This window comes from Squalius cephalus (genome assembly GCF_949319135.1).
Source record: "Squalius cephalus genome assembly, chromosome: 5".
Lineage (NCBI taxonomy): Eukaryota > Metazoa > Chordata > Actinopteri > Cypriniformes > Leuciscidae > Squalius > Squalius cephalus.
This window is the reverse complement of record NC_137126.1, coordinates 48,695,383-48,716,805: the sequence shown is the minus strand read 5'-3', so window position 1 is coordinate 48,716,805 and position 21,423 is coordinate 48,695,383. Positions and strand designations below refer to the sequence as shown.

General features: G+C 37.9%; 1 protein-coding gene across 1 annotated transcript in view; it reads right to left on the bottom strand.

The window, feature by feature from the left end:
- Nucleotides 1-2,293: 2,293 nt before the first annotated feature.
- The window catches only part of LOC307159192 (scavenger receptor cysteine-rich domain-containing group B protein), a 37,508-nt gene continuing 18,378 nt past the window's right edge, over nucleotides 2,294-21,423 (bottom strand). Inside the window, exons 7-12 of the mRNA XM_079872409.1 lie at nucleotides 19,771-20,085; nucleotides 18,042-18,119; nucleotides 17,537-17,605; nucleotides 14,996-15,310; nucleotides 10,763-10,864; nucleotides 2,294-2,822 (exon numbers count right to left, since the gene is read on the bottom strand). Of these exons, the coding sequence (XP_079728535.1) occupies nucleotides 2,506-2,822; nucleotides 10,763-10,864; nucleotides 14,996-15,310; nucleotides 17,537-17,605; nucleotides 18,042-18,119; nucleotides 19,771-20,085 (1,196 nt within the window). The 3' untranslated portion in view covers nucleotides 2,294-2,505. The remainder of the gene's footprint in view (nucleotides 2,823-10,762; nucleotides 10,865-14,995; nucleotides 15,311-17,536; nucleotides 17,606-18,041; nucleotides 18,120-19,770; nucleotides 20,086-21,423) is intronic.

Below are 21,423 nucleotides of genomic sequence, written 5' to 3'. Positions count from 1 at the left end.
AAAAATAAAAATAAAAAATAAAAAAACACTGACTCGATCGAAAATTACTACAAAAATGTAAATGATATTGAAGTAATTGTTCTCTTTGTAAACAGCATCCTGAAACTTTTGTGCATATTTGTAAAATTTATTGCAAAACGTAACTATATTATTAGTCCCAGAATAATGATAATAATGTTTTTTATTTGATGTTTGATTTTTGCATCGCCGCTTAACTTTATACGTTTTTATGAAAATCTGTTATGATAGCGTACATGTTTGCACTGTTAAAGATTCTTCTGTTTGTTTGTTTTTTGTTGTTTTTTTTTTAAAGAGACCAATAAAAAAAAATAGCCAAATCATATTTAATCATATGTTTTGATACGCTGCTCAATTTAAACTATAGAAACGGTACATTGGCACAATTATGTCCCGCGGTCCACCACCACTGCTTTAGGAGCCCTGTACAATCTCAATAATAAAAGGGTTGGTTATTTATTTAATTAATTAATTTGGTTATTAGATTATTGAGCGTTGCAGTGTTACTTGCTAGCTTTTATAGAGGAAACTTGGGCTAATTGTCATAAAGTTACTCCAATGAATATTTTTCATGCTTGTTTTATTTTTAAAAGTCATTTTCTTTATAGACACCCCCTTCTTGGCTACAGAAAGGCTATTGGAAAAAAAAAAAAAAGAAGGAAAAAATCATGTCAAAAGACCCAGACTTCCATTATAACTATATACACCTATTACATATTCATTATAACATTTGAATATGTGAAATTTAAAACACAGATGACGAAACTTTTATTAAGTAGAGCACCTGCTGGAAGAATAAATAATGTGCTGTTTTGTCTTAACAGGAGAACATTTCAGGAAACAACTTTAGTCCACCTTTAAGAATATAAAATAGATTTATAGCACTTTATTTATGGGCAGAAAAAAGGCAAAACATTTAGTGGTCTTTTAATGATCTTTTTTATTCACAAATCACTGGTCAGGAATTGCACAAATTCTGTAGATATAGTCATTTAGCACAGAATAGCCTTGAAACAGCTAGATTAGAGTCAGTGTTGATCCACTCAATGGCTTCACAGTTCTTGAGTATCTGAAAAATGTCTCAGTTCGTTTGAGTTTAATCTGAGACCAAATATTCACTATAGGGTTCAAATCTGGACTAAACATGAGCCTGATTCGTTCTCAAGCCACTTCTTGGTTGTGCAGCGTCTTGTTGAAAAATTTCTCTCAAGATAACAACTTTTCATTTGTGGGAAACAAGCTATTCTTCAATATTCTCCTGTTCTCTGAAGCATTAAAGGACTTGTTTGTGGTAGAGATGCATGTATTATTATATTTCTCAGCAGATTTTCGAAGATGCTCTTGTTTCTTTGTGATTCATCACTCTCATATTTAGCCAAAAACTTCATTCTGTCTTTGATGTTTTTCTGGCTTTTTAAGTGCATTGGATTAAATTTAGCGAATTTCCTGACCAATAATTTGTGGTTATTAAATTAAAAGCTTAGGGTTTAGCCCTTCTTCTTTTTCTTTTGCCCAGGAGTGTATATTGACGAAAAAAAGTCTGTACAGTAAAAAAAAAAAAAAAAAAAAGTGAGTCTTAAACATTTTCTTTTTTTCTTTTACTTTAGGTTTACCAAATGTTTATTTATATATTATATATAAAAATCTCAACATCATTTTTGGCCTACATTTCTTTCCTATCTTAATATACTATTATGCAATTAGGCCAATGACATGGTTTAGTTTCCTCAATACAAATCCAATATTACTTTTATCCCATTAATTTTCATTCTGTTAATCTACTCACAAATGATGGAACAGAGACAAATAAAAAAAAAAAAGACAGAAAGAAAGAAAGAAAATTAAAACATTTTTTAGCATTGAAACCATTATTTTTCAATAATCAATCAAAATTGACCTGAGATTTTTTTTTTTGATTTTGATTCTGATCAGACCAATTCAAACAAATATTTTTGAATAACGAATGATGTTTTGACATTCAATAAAATGTTAAAGATATTCAGGTACACTTTAAACTTTACAGTAGGATATGCAACAAAATGTATCATCAAAACAGAATTTTTTTACGTTTACTTCTAGCATTCAGTTCCACTTTAAGTATCATCAGTTTTTGTATGGCATAATAAATTTGGTGCTTGCAGTCTATATCAAAACGCCTATAGAGAGGAGAGTCTAAAACTTTGGTTTCCACTGTATATCAATAGCCTCAGCTTGTTTATTCACCTATGTGTACACGTTCGTATAGTTTATAAAGTGCATAATTCGAATTTTCATTCATAATATTTATTACAGTTATTTATATAACAGTAGTAGCATAACTTATTTTTCATTGTTTCACACCCAAATAACTATTTCATCTTTAAAATCTATTATTCAGGGTTGGCGTGAGGTGTTATGTACAAAATTTATACAAGTCCTGTAGTCAATGCTATTCCTATCCCCTCCCTATTGGATCAGGCTGGTGGGCGTGGCTTGAGGTGGGCGGAGTCATTGGAGTGAACATGTGACGCTGGCGTCCTCTGAATGGTCACAGTTGTGGACGTTCCATGCTATGTGAGAGCACCGAATGAGAGTATCTTCTGTGCCTGTGCATTTCAGGTTGTCCAGGTGGATTGTGCCACGACCGGGACCGAAGTAGGCCAGTACCTGTGCGGCTCTAGGCAGCCCGCAGCCCATCTGCCTACACACCACCTTAGCATCTGTAAGATCCCAAGCGTCATCACACACCGTACCCCATTCCCCTCTCAGGTACATCTCCACTCGGCCCTCGCAGCGGTGCAGGCCTCCCACGAGCCTGATGGTAGCTTGAGGAGAGAAAGAGAGAGAGCTGGATAAGATGCGTGTTTGTTCAAACCAAGCGACAACCTTCCGGTCTCTCTCTTGAAACCAACTTAAACTGCAGTTCATCGACTGGCCACTAGAGCCCGGCTGCAGAAGAGAGTCAATCCCATAGACCTCTATGTTAAAATGCCCAACTTTACAGCAGGAGAAAATGCGTAAACAGCCTGGTGCAAAAAGTGGTTTTGATCTATATAGCTAATTTTGCCCTTCATGACGACTGTGAGGGGCGTGAATATTTTTATAACTCATCCGTTTAAATTATATTAAGCCTTAAAGCTCTGCATAATTAAGGGGCGTGGCCACTTGAGTGACAGGTGGATTGCCGCTGATGTCACTACTAGCCGTTTGTCTGCTGTCTGTTAGCGTCACGTCACCTCAGCTAATCGCAACTCTTTGCCCATTTTCATTTATCTAGGTGTGAAACGCTGCCAAGATGGCGGCGGCCGGCTCCGCCCACTTTGGGCTTCAAAAATACTCTTCAGAAACCATCGGGTGACGTCGCGGACACTACGTCCATATTTTTTTTACAGTCTATGGTTCAAATACTATTCAGTAAGTGAAAATAGAAATCCCGTATACAATGTCACCAAGGCTCGCCTCAATTGGCCAGACTGTGGCGCTACAGCAATCAAAAGTACACTCAAAAAAATGCCTCATCAGTTGAATGTATATTAATCATGTGGCAAATTTCCACATAAAATTACTACATTGATAAAGCTGTTTGTAATCATGTCTGTCGGATGTAATCAAACTATTTCTATCTGAATTATCACAATTACATTGACCTAATGTAATTTTCCTCAAAATCAAACTTAATAGTATTACATTGACCTAATGTAATTTTTTTGAAAATTAAACTTAACAGTATTTCATTGACCTAATGTAATTTTTTTGAAAATTAAACTTAACTGTATTACATTGACCTAATGTAATTTTCCTTGAAAGTCAAACTTACTGTATTACATTGAACTAATGTAATTTTTCCAGGGTAAAATATAACTTATGTATTACACTGACCAATGTGTTTTTCTATAGGTCTAACAGAATGGCAAATATTCAAAATTGACTATATTGTGCTGATCATAGAATTGCTTCCATGCATGTCTTTCACATTGTTGCATACATTAAAAATATGCCATTACAGTATGCACACCAAAAAAGCAAACAAATCAAATAGCAAGTCAAACAGTTTATTCATTTCATAATGCTATAAACAGTTATAACAGAAATGCAGACAAAACAAAACAAAAAAAACTAAAAACTGATCTACTCAAACCAAACATCTTCAGCTAGCCTTTGTCCATCCAGATTCAGTTTTTGAAAGACCTCGAAAGTATGCTGCAGGTTGGATGGGTACCTCAGATCCAGAGAATAAATTATGTCCATAAGCAAAGTGATGGCACACAGCACAGTCTGAATTACAATTGACACTTCTTTTGGTGGTTGTTGTGCACCCTCCGCATGGACCACACAGATCCACAGACCATCTCAGCTTGCTTTCTCAGCCTTCTCACAATCCTTGAAATTGGAGAACACAAGAAACACAAACAGTGTGTGTGTAATGGTCAAAACAACAAAACATCCCACTAAACTTGCATTACAAACAGAAATATATATATATATATATATATATATATATATATATATATATATATATATATATATATATATAAATGTATTAAAAGAAGTCTCTTCTGCTCACCAAGGCTTCATTTATTTAATCCAAAAACAGTAATATTGTGAGATATTTTTACAATTTAAAATAACTTTTCTTTTTGAATATATTTTAAAATGCAATTTATTTCTGTGTTGGTAAAGCTGAATTTTCAGCATCATTACTGCAGTCTTCAGTGTCACATAAAAGCTTTTATATTCCGAAAGGATGCATTAAATTGATCAAAAGTGACAGTATATAGACATTTATTATGTTATGTTATTAATATTATGTTTATTCTATTTCAGATAAATGCTATTCTTTTGAATTTTCTATTCCTCAAAGAATCGTGAAAAGAAATTGTACACAACTGCTTTCAACATTGATAATAATAAATGTTTGAGCAGCAAATCGGCATATTAGAGTGATTTCTGAAGGATCATGTAACACTGAAGACTGGAGTAATGATGCTGAAAACTCAACTTTGATCACAGGAATAAATTACAATTTAAAGAATGTGGATCCTGGATATGTGGATTACTGTTTTTGTGGTATTTTGGATCAAAAGATAGCCTTGGTTCTACGTCAGAGCATCGGAGCGTCCCCGAATCTTTCTCCAGCGTCCTTGGCAGGGCGGCGGGAGTGAATTTTGCCGCTCTCGCCGGCGGCCATGTGAACGTACAGTAACTCATCCTCATGTTTTTCCAACCCCGTAAGACTTTCGTTCATCTTCGGAACACAAATTAAGATATTTTTGATGAAATCTGAGGGCTGTCTCACTCCTTCATAGGCTTCTTTGTAATTGAAACTTGCCAGACCAGAAAGTTAGTAAAAACAATGTTTAAAATAGTCAAATTGACTACAGTGGCTCAACTTTAAGTTTATCAAGCGACACAAATACTTTTAGTGTGCAAAAAACATACAAAAATAACAACTTTATTTAACTATTCATTTTCTTCTATGTGGGCATCTGAGTGAGTTCACATAGTGTAACAGCGCAGCGCTTCTGGGTTGTACGTCAGAACGTAGGCTCACTATTGGCTGACGCTGGTCATGTGTGTGATGCATGTGACATACAACACATAAGCGCTGCATTGTTGCACTATAAAGCTGGTAAGTCCCGCCCCTTCTGTAAAACCCCGCTGGACCTCTAGGTTGAAAAATCGTCAATGCAAGTGAATGGGAGAAAATAATTATTTTCTGGTCCCGTTTGAATTGTGCCATGAATGTGAACATATGTTGTCTGTGAATTTTTTATATAACTTTTCATGTTACGAGTTTGACAGTGTATGGTATGATTCTTCGGCTAGCAGTTGTGGAAAAGACATACCGAGAAAGACTACATGTCGCCTATGTGACGTCACCCCATAAAGTTGACTTACCCGTGGTTTTCGCCAACCTCAACGATTTTGTCCTGTCCCTGAAAGAAGGCGGCGAAGTGCACCAAAGACACAGCCATGTTTAGCGGGATCCGTGAGCTAGTGTCCGTGTGCGAATGATGGTGACGTTTCAAACGCGTCGAAAGCAGCGAAGAGTTGTAGTCCACAAAGTGCTCTCACACAAAGTCTAACCGTATCAAACTTCTACCCGCTAAATTGTAGCATTCTTCACACGAAAGATTATATAAAAAAATTCACAGACAACATATGTTCACATTCATGGCACAATTCAAACGGGACCAGAAAATAATTATTTTCTCCCATTCACTTGCATTGACGATTTTTCAACCTAGAGGTATATTGTTTGCGCACTAAAAGATGCTAAAAATTTGCGTGGCTTGATAAACTTAAAGTTGAGCCACTGTAATCACTTGGACTATTTAAAACATTGTCTTAAATAACATAGAAGCTTTTGAAGGAGTGAGACGGCTGTCAGATTTCCTCAAAAATATCTTAATTTGTGTTCCAAAGATGAACGAAAGTCTTACGAGGGCTGGAACAACATGAGGGAGAGTAATTACTGACAGAATTTTCATTTTTGGGTGAACTAACACTTTAATATTAGAAAAAAATACACAAAAGTTAAGAAATAGCTTTTCATGTGTAGAAATTGGATATACATATTTACATGTGTTTAAGCATAGCTTAAATATAACATACCTCATCCAACACAGCCAAAATGTTGTATATCTTTATTTGAACAACTCCTTGGGCACTGCAGAAGAGACTTTGATGAGCCTGCAAGCAATATGAAAATTAATGTTGATTTAGTTAATCATTAGTTAATCATGTGAATGTGTTCTTAATCCATGGTCATAATAATTGCATTGTAGCTGCCTCATAATACATTCCTCAGGTAAATAAAGACAAACAAAAAAATTACAGTTTTAGCTTCTTCTGGACACTTTTACTTTGTTATACCCATTCATAATCATATGAAAGAGGTCCACCAGTCGACCATTGTAAGTGCTGACTGATGGTGACACGGTGCGCATTTACCTCTCTATGGATGTTCCATTATTCCCTATGCCGTCCGCAGCATGGCTCGCAGTGCCCTTCGAACTAAACATGTTCGCTCCCTTTGGATTCGAATCTCACTCAGATGGCGGAATGCTCTCTGTTACAATCCACTATACGGTCGATTGGAACGCACTTCGAATCACTCTGGCGACTCATTACTGAGTAAAAGATTCGTTCAAAATGAACGACCCATCACTGGAGTAGATTGTATATTTTTACATTTTAGATATATATCATTATTTGTTATATATTACTGAATTTATGCTTTTAAAAAAGATGCCGCAGAATGTGACGTCATATCACGACCGTTGCAAAGTGCGGAGAACTGTCAGTAATGCGATCGCTTCCTTACTGTATCACCAGAAAATGAGATTCTTATAGTTTAAACAATACACAAAACAAAACACCTCAGAATACAGACAATTGTAACATCTCACAGACTTAAAGCTAATGGTAAAACTAAGTTACTGATTTCAATGTCAACGACGGAAACGTTTTTTTTTTCACCATGGAATACAGCTTCGCCTAACAAAGTGTACATAGGGGGTAAAATACTTTTTTAACTGTAACTGGGTATGAAATTGCATTGTTATTGTTAAAAATGTCTTGAATAACGTTACTCACCCAACTTTAGCAGGATCCGTCGAAAGTTCTCTCGACTCCAATCAATGGCGGCAAAAAAAGTTTCTCGAACACAGTCCACAGCTCTCAGTGACACGCGCAGTAGGCGGGGTCAGGCCACAAACGTAAATTTCAGTCATTGATCCAAGTAAATTCACTCTCATTACATGTACAACCTAGGTAATTTACATTTCTTCAAAAAAACAAAAATACATCTCCTTATAAATGTATAATATTTGAATTGATCTAAAATGAGTGATTTATGTTCATCCAATGAATGCCCATGAGCACTTTTTTGAGTGTAGGAAAATGCTCAAAAGTAGGAAACGCTCGAAAACTCGAAATTTTGGGGTATTTTGGATTATTTGAAAAAATTACTTTTGTAAACTAGTCCTTGGTTTTTCGCCCGATTGGAATTAAACCAATTCAGAAAGTTTCTCTGGAGTCTAATTGTCAATAATTCTGTCAGGTCCATTAAGTCAAGAACACACAGACAATAAAAATAATTTAAGAATTTTTATTGAATAGATTGCAAACAAGTTGATGTTCCTGAATTGAAATTTGGCGGTATGGCTCTGTTCAGGGACAGCAGCAGCATAGGGAACGCTCACAGTTTAGGACTGTGAGAGCTAAAATATCCCCCTGTGAACAGAGCAGGCAACATGACATAAAGCAAATGCCACGTTATACATAAGGAGGAGCTGGGGAGGTGGCGGGCAGCAGAAGCGAGCAGCAAGCATGTATGATCAAACTGAATGTGCTTTAAATAGGGCGCCTTGTTTGAGCTTGGCCATTGAGCAGCGAGGGGAGTTACCCAGCTAATGCAGCTCAGCTGGAGCAGATCAGCTGACGGGACAGTGTTGTTAGCAAATAGCATTAGCAGCGTCTTGACTACCTGGCCTGCCAGAACTGACGCTGACGCTCAATTTCTGTCAGGTCCATTAAGTCAAGAACACACAGACAATAAAAATAATTTAAGAATTTTTATTGAATAGATTGCAAACAAGTTGATGTTCCTGAATTGAAATTTGGCGGTATGGCTCTGTTCAGGGAGTCCTCTGACCTTTCATGAGCACCATGAAATAGCAGAGAGTCAGAGGACATCAGCAGCATAGGGAACGCTCACAGTTTAGGACTGTGAGAGCTAAAATATCCCCCCAAACAAACCACACCTGGCAATCCTCTGAGATACAGAGGATGATTTTATTTTAACAATTTATATGCTTAGTAATCTACGAATATATACGGATAATTTGCAATATGTTATAATCAGATGAGTCCTGACCACCCATGAGTTAGCAGAATCAGGGGACAGCAGCAGCAGTCTGTTTCTGATCAGATGAGTCCCCTGACCATTCATGAATTAGCAGAAGTCAGGGGACAGCAGCAGTATGAGGAGATAGCAGCCGCATAGGGACAGCATTATCAGCATGAGGGGAAGCAGCAGCAGCAAGCTCACGTTATTTGACTAGATGAGCTATCCCCCCAAAACAGAAATTGAGTGTCTCAAACGGTGTCGTCTGAGCCACCCTAATTTAGCAATTTATATTATGGTAAAAATGATTAATTAATTACTGGATTGACTATTCAAGACTGCAATTGCTAAAACATGCTGTTACCTAGAATTATCTGTCTTTGAACTGTTTTGACAGTCTACAGTGTAAGCGCTATGAAGAGATGACTAAGCCACCTTCTGAGAAACAAGCTAGATGAAGGAATTAAACAGCTTTTTACCAGCGTACAGATCAGCAGAAGCGAGCAGCAAGCATGTATGATCAAACTGAATGTGCTTTAAATAGGGCGCCTTGTTTGAGCTTGGCCATTGAGCAGCGAGGGGAGTTACCCAGCTAATGCAGCTCAGCTGGAGCAGATCAGCTGACGGGACAGTGTTGTTAGCAAATAGCATTAGCAGCATCTTGACTACATGGCCTGCCAGAACTGACGCTGACGCTCAATTTATCGGGAAAAAAAGTAATAATTTCGATTCATGGTGGCAGGACACCAAAACGTTTGTAGAGGGCAGGGCCGCTTTTACTAAAATGGCTTTAACTCTTGAAAGGAATGAGATATTTTCACCAAACTCAGAACACGTATGTATGGGCTTAATCTGAGGTCACAGTAACAAAAGCCACTTGATGGTGCTATAACAGGAAAAAAACACGAAAATGGCTGTAACTCGCAACCGTTAGTCTGATTGACTTGAAAATTGTCATATAGTGTCTGTCTATGAGGACAATTGTGTATCTCGAAAAACATGGCCGCAATTGGCCAGTGAAGTTTGAGCACCTATTAGACAAGTTTAACGGAGGCCGATTGGCACAAAACTCCGTGGACTAATGAGTTTTACACCTCAGTAATCACGCATACACACAATATGCATATCATATGTTAGACCTCCTCATTCTGAACAACTTTGCCTCAAGAACCACTGCTGTCAGTCAAATAATTCATTAAATATTTGACAATATTTAAAAAAAAAACTAGAACTGCGAACTAGACTAGTCCTATAGGTTTTTCGCTTAACCTCAATAAAACCACTGTAGTACAATTCTCTAGACTCTCTAGGTCAATAATTATATATATATCTTTTAACTTTACCCTTTGGGATAGCTATAACAAGCTCATTTAGAAAAGGGCCGTGGCAAAATATACTCAAAAGCCTATAAATCCAAATGAAAACTCAGCATTTCCCAAAATTAGGTGAGAACATGCAACATATGATTCTAAAGAAGCTTGCAAACCTTTATAGAGATGGAGCATAGGTGGGGCTATAACTGTTAAAAATCTTTAAAAATGTCCTTAGTAAATGGACTGTATTGGTTGTAAATGGTCTTAAAAATAAAACATATTTTTACTAATGTGCTTAAAGGCTAACTTAAAGTGTTTGAACTCCAATAATTGCTGCTCAAAACTATAATAAATATAAAATACTAACATCATTTTGGCCCAAATTTCTTTCTAAGCTTATAAAATAACCACCTAATATAATAAAGGGGTTATGTAATTAGGCCAGTGATATGGTTTCCCATTATGGGCTCCATTCAGGAGCACAACATCTGATGGACACATAAATCAGTGTGCTTCCATACACTGCGCTTGTGGATGTAGAAATGTTTCTGAAATGTCTTTGAGGATGTCAAAACTTGAGCGTCACCTTCGGTGTGCTTACCTTCCGCTGGTGTCGTGGTTGTAGTTGCAGTCGTAGTTGTAGTAAGTCCCTCTGTTATCCCTATGTTAAAGTCTCTTCCTAATACCTCAAATTCCACAGGCGCTGAAAAACAGAAAACACAAATTATTTTGGTTAACTTTCGTTTACTGTGACTGAATAAACTCTTTTAATGAACCACTAACTTGTGGTTCTCGTTCTAGAATGTAAATCAATTTTTTTAAGTTGTAGAAACAAAGATAATTGGAGTATGTTATACTTTTTTTTTCAGTGTATGAGAGTACTCTAAATGTTGACACTTTTTGTATCTTTATCTCATGTTTATTTTAGTCTTTCCCTGTTCTCCTAAATGCTCATCTATTAGACACAGGCATGCATATATGAATGCGTTAGTGATGCACGTGGCCTGTACGGAGGTCGACTTTCCCTGTGGGTCTGTGCTGACGACGATGTGCTCTGACGGGCCTCTTTATTTCTCATGCAGATATGGCCAACTGTCATACAGAGGATGTTGCTGATTGCAAATGCTGATCTTGAGTCAGTTTTGTGATTTCCCTCTTTCTCGATAGTTTACGTTGGGATTTCAAAAAAAGACAGTGGCCACATAAATGTAAAATGGATGTTAGTTTGTATGTTGTAGTTTGAGAGTATTGATAATTGAAGGAACAGTGATATATGGATGTGGTGTGTGTGTGTGTGTGTGTGTGTGTACTTCTACAACTATCTTTGTGAGGACCAGTTTGAGTTTTAGACCATTGGAGTGAGGACAAAGAGAGTAAAGTCACTTTCTGAGAGCCTTTAAAGGCCTGTTTGAGGGTCAAGACTTGGTTTTAGGGATCAGGATATAATGAGGTTAAGGGTAGGTTTAGGGTCAGGGGTCGGGTTAGGCACTTAGTTGTGATGGGTAAGGTTAGGGTAAGTGGCTAGAGATTGCATTGTGTCAATGAATGTCCTCATAAAGATAGATGTACAAGAATGTGTGTGTGTGTGTGTGTGTGTGTTTGTGTGTGTGTGTGTGTGTGTGTGTGTGTGTGTGTGTGTGTGTGTGTGTGTGTGTGTGTGTGTGTGTTCTTAGTGAAATGCTGGTGTAGTGAATTTTGTGATTGAAGGACAAATGCATGTTTGTGTGCATAGACTGACCTTTGAATATACAGTTGTAATCAAAATTATTCAACCCCCCTAGCAAATCAGGTTTATTAGCAAAATTTACAGACTTTCAGCTATTTGCAATGAATAAAGGTGCTCTAAGCGATGTCACACATTTTTTAGGCCAAAACATTTTTTGTCACATACAGCAAACATCTCCTCACTATCCGCTGGCTGCCTGTCCCCTGAACACACTATAAAAAAATGTGGTCTCTGTAGACAGCCCAGGCTCCACAAACAGCAACAAAAACAAACTGGCCCAGCCTGGACCACGACACATAACAAACAGTGTTCTAGCCAATAACCGACAAGAATGATTTGGGGGTGGGGGGGTTAGTACGCGTGCACATGAAGGGGGGGGGGGGGGGGGGTGGAGGAGAGAGAAGCATGAAGAGGGAAGTTAGCTAGAGGAAAGATGTCCTAGACAACGACAACGACTAACGTTAGAATTATATTCTCTTGAATTTTTATATGGCCGACACACGACCAAAGAGACAACGTTCCGATGAACAAATAGCAAAGAAGAGGGAAAGAGGAGAAGGAACGAAGGGAGGGGGAGGGGGAGGGGGAGGGGACGGGATGAGGAGGAGGGAGGGTCGAGTTAGCCTCCGTTTTGTTTGACAATACTTCGAACGTCAACAAGAAGTGACGTCACCCAACATCGCTTAGAGCACCTTTAAAATAGCTCAAACAAATGTTTCAAGTCGTTTTCCCAAATTTAACTGACAATGCAACTTTTATTGACTTCTGCAGTCTCCAAATTATCGAACCCCCTGAATAGAATCCCTCACAACAGCACCAGTCTGCAAAACAGGTGTTGTCTCACTAATCAAGGGCTTCATTAGTTGCACAAGGTGTGATTGAGCTAGAACACATCATATATCTGAACTGGCTAGGTTTGTTGAGTGTCACGTTTGACTGCATGTTAGGAACATGGCTAAGTCAAAAGAATGGTCCAAAAACTACATGGACTGGGCAGAAAAAGGGAGATATCAATGGCTGCAAACAGATTTCTGAGAAGGCAGGTTCAGAAAAACCTGCAAAAACACATGCAGCAAGACTTGGCACTGAGGTTTCAGTTGAACAGTAAGACATGTACGTACTAAACGCATACAGCTTCCATGCCAGAACTCCAAGACGTACACCACTACTGACCCAAAAGCACAAGAAAAGTCGTCTCCAATTTGCTCAAAATCATATAAATAAGCCACAGATGTTTTGAGATTCTGTTTTGTGGAGCGATGAAACAAAACTGGAACTTTTCGTCTCTATAGTTTAGAATGAAGAATGAAGCATATGCTGAAAAGAACACTGTCTACAGTTCAGCATGGTGGATCGGTGATGCTCTGTGGCTGCTTTGTATCCTCTGGCACTGGAAACCTGCAGTTTGTGGAAGGCAAGATTGATTCATTAGCCGCGTTTCCACTGTTGGGCCAGGGCCAGGCTGTGCTAGTGCGTGCCAGGGCCAGTCGCGTTTCCACTGTCACTTCCGGGGCTTGATCGGGGCTTACTCTGGGCCAACGGACAGGGTTTCTGGCCCGTTGAATACCTTGGGCCAAAGCGGGCCAGCTCGGGCTAGAGGAGTGGTTACGAGTGTACCTGAGGGAGACGGCAGCGCCGGATGATTCTGTCAGCATTAAAGACTTTTAAAATAATTTAACTCACGTTCATGTTTGAATGCCTTCTGTTTGTGATGCAAAAGACTATGCGCGCTAACCATTACCATAGTAAATGCTTAAAGATACGCATAGTAAAAAAAACATAGTGAAGGCTTGAAGAAATGAGACCAATCATAAAGGCTATCACAATCATGTTTTTATTTTATCTGTCAGTAGCCTACCTCTCGTCTCTTTATACCGGACTATCATAAAATAAAGCAACTTTTTTTCGGGAGTGTCCTCTGTTTCTCAGAGTGAAAATATCTGTATGGGAGTCGAGAGAGTGCTAAAGCTCCTCAGGTCATATTTTTGGTGCCATATATTTGTAGAAATTATCATTCTTTCTAAATGTGATGTAAATATGTCCTGTAACTACCAAATAAACAGAAACAGACGCGACTGAAGAAGTAAGTGTGTCCTCTTTCTTTTGTGAAATAGACCTAACGGTAATTTATTTCTGAGTGACTAATCTGCAATTTTGACACAAATTAATTCATTATGATCAATGTATCACTTTTTATTGTAAACCTGAGGTAAAACATCGATGCTTGAGTTTTAAATATTCAAGTAAACAACAAAAATGCCAGCAAACGGCCGCTTTTATCATGTTTGTTTTCAACGCTGTTTCCAGTGATTTCTGATTAGTTTTCTGATAAAACTTCCATTTGTTGGTGAAATGATGGGTTAGTGTGACATTGTTCCAGAGAGGCGTGTTACGGGCGTGTTTTAGTGAAGCGCTGTGGAGCTTCTGGCCCGACAGTGGAAACACGGCTATTGAAGTATCAGGAAATCCTAAGAGGAAACATCATGCTGTCAGTGAGGAAGCTGAAGCTTGGACCTTCCAACAGGACAATGATCCCAAGCATACCTTAAATTCCACCAAGGCTTGGTTGCAGAAGAAGTCCTGGAATATTCTTCAGTGCATCACCATCACCTGACTCGAATCCCATAGAATATCTCTGGTGAGATTTGAAGAAGGCGGTTGCAGCACGCAAACCCAAGAACATTCCTGAACTGGAGGCCATTGCTCATGAGAAACGGGCTCAGATTCCTCAGAAACGCTGCCAGAAGTTGTGTCCGGTTATACATCTCGTCTGCAGCAGCTCATAACAGCAAAAGGGTGTTCTGCTAAGTACTAAAGCTGCTTGCCATGAAGGGGTTGAATAATTTTGAGACTGCAGAAGTCATTAAAAGTCGTTAAATTTGGGGAAATTTGTGTGCGTTCATGTGTAAATTGCACGAGCTGTCTCAAAGAAATCAGGACAGAAGTGGTTGAAAGTGGACAAAAGTGACTGATAAAGCACCAGGAGTAAACGTGAATGTGTCTCGCTCGTCTACTTGTGATCCGATCGACCACAACGCATCTTAATACCAGGTGTAAACAGGGCCTAAATGCTTTGTAATGTGTGTAATATCTGCTGTCTTCTCTTACGTGCACAGATCACTCCAGCGTCTTCGTAGTGGCCACAGTTATGCTGACCCCACCCCAGATTAAAGCAGTCGGTCAGCTTTTGCTCACGGCCACTGCAGTCGACGTTATCCAGCAGAATGGGACCTGAACCCTGGCCGAAGTAAGCCAGAGACTTGGCAGCCAGAGGCGGGCCGCATCCCAGCTGTCTGCAGACCACCAGAGCGTTGTCCATGTCCCATTCGTCATCACACACGGTCCCCCAGACGGTGAAGTAGAGAACCTCCACTCGGCCCTGGCAGCTGTCCAGCCCGTTCACCACACGCACGTTTGGCTTCTCTGAAAGGAACGATGGACGCAGAGGATTAGAGAGATGATCGATCATCTGTCTATCTGTCCGTCTATCTATCTATCTATCTGTCTGTCTATCTATCTATCTATCTATCTATCTATCTGTCTGTCTGTCTGTCTGTATGTCTATTGAAGATCCTATCTATCTGTCTGTCTGTCTATCTATCTATTAGAGAGAGATGATCGATCATCTGTCTGTCTGTCTGTCTGTCTGTCTGTCTGTCTGTCTGTCTGTCTATCTATCTATCTATCTATCTATCTATCTATCTATCTATCTATCTATCTATCTATCTATCTATCTGTCTGTCTGTCTGTCTGTCTGTCTGTCTATTGAAGATCCTATCTATCTGTCTGTCTGTCTGTCTGTCTGTCTGTCTGTCTGTCTGTCTGTCTGTCTGTCTATCTATCTATCTATCTATCTATCTATCTATCTATCTATCTATCTATCTATCTATCTATCTATCTATCTATCTATCTATCTGTCTGTCTGTCTGTCTGTCTGTCTGTCTATTGAAGATCCTATCTATCTGTCTGTCTGTCTATCTGTCTGTCTGTCTGTCTGTCTGTCTGTCTGTCTGTCTGTCTATTGAAGATCCTATCTATCTGTCTGTCTGTCTATCTATCTATTAGAGAGAGATGATCGATCATCTGTCTATCTGTCCGTCTATCTATCTATCTATCTATCTATCTATCTATCTATCTATCTATCTATCTATCTATCTATCTATCTATCTATCTATCTATCTATCTATCTATCTATCTATCTATCTGTCTATCTATCTGTCTGTCTGTCTGTCTGTCTGTCTGTCTGTCTATTGAAGATCCTATATATCTGTCTGTCTGTCTATCTATCTATCCATCTATCTATCTATCTATTTATCTATCTGTCTATCTATCTGTCTGTCTGTAGACGATTCTATCTATCTATCTGTCCGTCCGTCCGTCCGTCCGTCTGTCTCCTCAATTTCATTATTTCATAAATATCAAACCACAGTTATGAAATTCTATATCATCCAGTCAAAAATACTACAGTTTTTCTCAGTCGCTTTGGTGCATTTCTCATAACACTATTTACATTTGCACAACAGTTAATGCAGTTCTCAAAACAATTAGTACAAACTGCAAAACCTAGTTGATAACCTGCAAAAGCGTGTCATTTGCTCAAAATGGATAGCTCATTCCTCAAAAGCAAGTATTTATGTCAATGAATGTGTCAGTGTCATCAAAATGAAAAGTCCTGACACCATCGTTTATGAACAAGATAGTCAAATGGCTTAGTCATGTTTTCATTATGACAGTTTACTCTGTAAATGTTTTCCAATGATAAAAGTCAGATCTTGGTGACACTACCTGAAAATGCTCAATACAGCACTAAATACTATTTGCACAGCCATTTGAAAAATACAGTAAAGTTACACATTACTGTATTTATGAGGTAACTGAGTACAAGACACTGAATATGTATGTTTCACATTTTTACTGCATATGCTCTTTGCAATTCTAATTTGTTCATACATGTAGCATTGTGCAAAAGAAAAAATACACCATTATTTACAACAAACATAAACTCCCTTTGGGTAGAGCTGTGCACAACTGTAAACAATATTGCAGTAGGCCTATATACTGTATTGGAACTGAACATTCAACATACATAGGACTGTAATCATTCATGCACATCCAGACGTTCCTCTCTGTCTGGTCACATAATTTCATCTACATCCCAGCGAATGTCATCTCTTGCTCAATTGCAAATTGTTCAATTTAGGAGACTTTTTCAGGATTTTGTTGTTGTTGTTGTTTTTTTAAATGACAGATTTTGACAACTAGTTCAACATTTTTGTATGTAATGACTCAAGCAATGAAATGAGGATTATTAGTTTTATATGGAATGACTATTCATCATTCACAAGTATAGTTAATTTTGACTGACATGACATAAGCAAATGATAATGTTATAAAACAGCAGAGAGTTGTATGAAAGCAATTGATGCCAATTGATGTCCAAAAGCATTTGCAATTTGTTGGAAGGAATGAGAAACTGCTACTATGATGTGCACAAATGACTAAATGTTGTGGAGGTTGAACTAACTGTTGTGCAAATGTAAATAGTGATGTGAGAAATGCACCAAAGCGACTGAGAAAAACTGTAATATAATTTCAGAGATGGTCACTGCTGAGAGAACTGAGATTGTCAATGGTCAGTGTCTTTACTACCTTTCGTGGTTGAGGCTGCAGTGGACACAGTGGTTGTCGTCTCAGTAACTGGCACTGGCATTTCTGTCACTGAAGAAAACAGAGAAAGGAGGAGAAAAAATGAGGAACACAAAATGAGACTGAACACAAGGAATGCAAGAAGTGCTGCACTGTAACGTCAGTATCTCGGTGCTCTTTGGGTGGTTTCACTCATAAGAAAAAAACAATCCAAGGCACTCGAATATTAGTTTTTAGAATTATTTCATTATTTCATGGCTTAAATTTTAAAAACAGGTGACAAGTCTGTTTTGAAAGCACGCCATCTGCTGGTGTTTAAGGGATTTATTATGCAGGACAATCCCGTGTGTGACAGATGGTCTGTTCACTACGGCCCACAGTAAATGCCAAAACGCATGGTCATGCACAGCAGTTAATAACAAAGATTTGGCTATTAATTCAACCGTGTATTATTGAAGATAGCAGGTGAAGTTACAGGCCCAGCGTACAGTACAGGCAGCATTTATACCTGCTGTGGTTTCCGGAATGATGAATCCTCTGCCTAAAGTCTCCGTGTTGATGAACGGGACCATGGTCGAACTTGAGCCTGCAATATGAGAGAGAGTTAGATCTACAATCACATTAATACAGTATCAGTGAATATTCACACACAGTGGGGTCTGAAAGTCTGAAACAACTGTGAAAATTTCTGAAATGCATGTCCTGGTCAAAAGTTTGGAATAACTCAGATTTTTAAAATATTTTTGAAAGAAGTCTCTTCTGCTCACAGAGGCTGCATTTATTTGTAAAAAAAAAAAAAAAATACAGTAAAATCAGTAATATTGTGAAATATTATTACAATTTAAAACAGCTGTTTTGTATGTGAATATACAGTAAAGTGTAATTTATTCCTGTGATCAAAGCTGAATTTTCAGCATCATTACTCCAGTCTTCAGTGTCACATGATCCTTCAGAAATCACTCTAATATGATGATTTGATGCTCAGGAAACATGGGTTAGGTAACATAAAAAAAAGGAAATTAATACTTTCATTCAGCAAGTACACATTAAATTGATCAAAAGTGACAGTAAAGACATTTATAATGTAACAAAAGATTCTATTTCAAATAAATATTGTTCTTTTGAACTTTCTATTTCTTTAAAAATTCCTTTAAAAAAATGTATCACTGTTTCCACAAAAAATATTAATATTAAGCTAAACTTAATATTAAAATTATTGTTTTTAACACTGACAACATTATTAATAAAGCAGCACTAATAACAATTGAGCCGGATCATTTGAAACTGAAGACTGGAGTAATGATGCTGATGACATTTTACAATATATTCAAGTAGAAAATGTTTAAATTGTAACGATATTTTGCAATATTACTATGTTATTGTATTAGCAATCAAATAAATGCAGCTTTGGTGAGCAGAAGAGACTTTGGGCCGGCAGTGTAATATTTCAGTTCAATATTGCAAAATGAAAGCATTTCACTAGTGTTTTCATACTTTAGGACTCTTAGTGCATCAGAATATGTCTTTATGAACTGATCAGGATCATGTGAAACTGAAAACTGCTGAAAATTCACAGGAATAAATGATATTTGACAATATATTAAAGTAGAAAACAGTTATTTAAATTGTAACAATATTTCGCAATATTACTATGTTATTGTATTTGCAATCAAATAAATGCAGCTTTGTTAAGCAGAATAGACCAGTAGTGTCATTTTTCAGTTCAATATTGCAAAATGAAAGCATTTCACTAGTGTTTTCAAACTTTAGCACTCTGCTTAGTGCATCAGAATATGTCTTTGTGAAGTAGGGCTGCACAATTAATCAAATTTGTAATCAATTTACGGATACCACAATTATGTGATCGTTTAAAGGCGCAATTACAACAAAAAAAGTTCACTCACATTATTCTGTGTGCTTAAGATGTGTTTTTGTTTGTCTTTCTATAGCTTATTTTAAAGGTGCAGTGTGTAATTTTTAGCGGCATCTAGTGGTGAGTTCACGAATTGCAACCAACAGAAGTTACGGTGGACGACAGGAAGTGATGTCGTCGTCTGAGAGTAGCCGGTTAATCAATGAGGTTTCTTAAAGATAAATTAAGAAATTAGGTTTACTTAATTATTCAGTAAAACGATGTTATTGCGAATATTATTGTTACTTGTTCTTCATTGTGTCAGTGTTTTATTCGCTGACTTTAAGTGAGCAGTAGGCATACCTGTGAGAGCTGCCGTACCCACCTGAGCAGATGGCACCAGCGTCCTCGTGATGCCCGCAGTTATTCACCCCCCAGCCCAGGCTGTAACAGCTGGTCAGACCGCTCTCATGCCCGTTACAGTTGACGTTATCCAGCAGGATCCGGCCCGTGCCGTAGCCGAAGTAAGAGTTGGTGGGAGCGGCGAGTGCTTGTCCACAGCTGATCTGCTGACACACGACTGACGCGTCTGCCAGGCTCCAGTCATCGTCACACACCGTTCCCCAGCCGCCCTGGTAGTAGATCTCCACCCGACCCTGACAGCGGTCCGCCGTGCCGGCCAGGCGCACGACCCCGTCCCCTACAGCAGAGCAACGTCAGGCAAGCGCACACAATACACACTCTCTGATGCAGGATGCAACATTTACAGTTTTTTACGATTGCTAACACACAATTTTGCAAACTAGGCTGGTTTTATCAAAATACTAAACACAATTCATAAAACTACACTCCCAAACAGCAAAATACCGAATATACACTGTAAAAAAAATGTTTTTAAAGTTCAATCAACTTGGATGTTTAATTCATTGCAACTTGAATTCATCAAACTGACTTAAAAAAATAGTTGAATCTTGTATAAATAAATAAAAAAAGTTGAAAATTTCTTAACTTATTTTGATGAGTTAAAGTAATGTAAAAACATATCTTGTCATAACTTATTGATCATATATATTTTTTTACAGTGTATCCTGCTAAATGAAGCACTGCAACCAAAACTACACATAGCATTATCAAAATCTAACTTTTGCACGAAATGGCGCACACTTCATTCATATTAGCAGATTTGTGTCTAACCAACTACACACTGTTGGGCATAATGAAGAGCACTCTCATCTTTAGGATGCTTTGCCATACTATAATAGTTCAAATTGTAGAAAAGTCTTCAGATTGTTCACATGCACAGAAATATTTGCAGATTCACACACACATGCTGTTGAAACATTTATTTTTTTATTTTTCACCAAACAAGCAGACATATTTACACTGGACTGAACACAAATATGCTCACATAAAACAGTAAACTGAAAAAGATTGAAGTGTTAACAGTTGAGCACTGAGGTGTTTGGTCAGGTGACACATGTATCGGCCAATCAGATCATGGAGTGTCATTTTGAATGGCAGTGTTTTGAACATGTGACTTTATGTCAGATTGTTGTGTGTTACGCAGAGTGTGTTTAAAAAGGGCCATTTTGAATTGTAAAATGTGTGTGAAGCAGAAACTGTGTTTAGACTTTTGTAGACTTGAGAAGAGGTTTTGCTCTGTGTGTGTGTGTGTAAATAAGTGTGCTGTGCATGTCAGTTTAGTGTGTTAGTAACTGGAAAAACTGTAAAATGACTGACAGCTGTGGAGGATTTGATGTGTACCTCGAGAAATACACCATTTTGGAAAACAAATCATTCATGTTTTGCAGTAAGAAGAAACATGAACCCCTGGTTTCACAGACAAGGCTTAAGATAATCCCAGACTAAAATGCATGTTTGAGTTGTTTTAACTGAGAGCATATCTTTAAGTACGTCGGTGTCATTGTTTTGTCAGATACACACCAGTAATGTTGTTTTCTAAAGCACGGTTATAAAAGCTTAAATGTCCTAATTGAACTAAGGCCTAATCCTGGCTTAATCTAAGATCTGTTTGTGA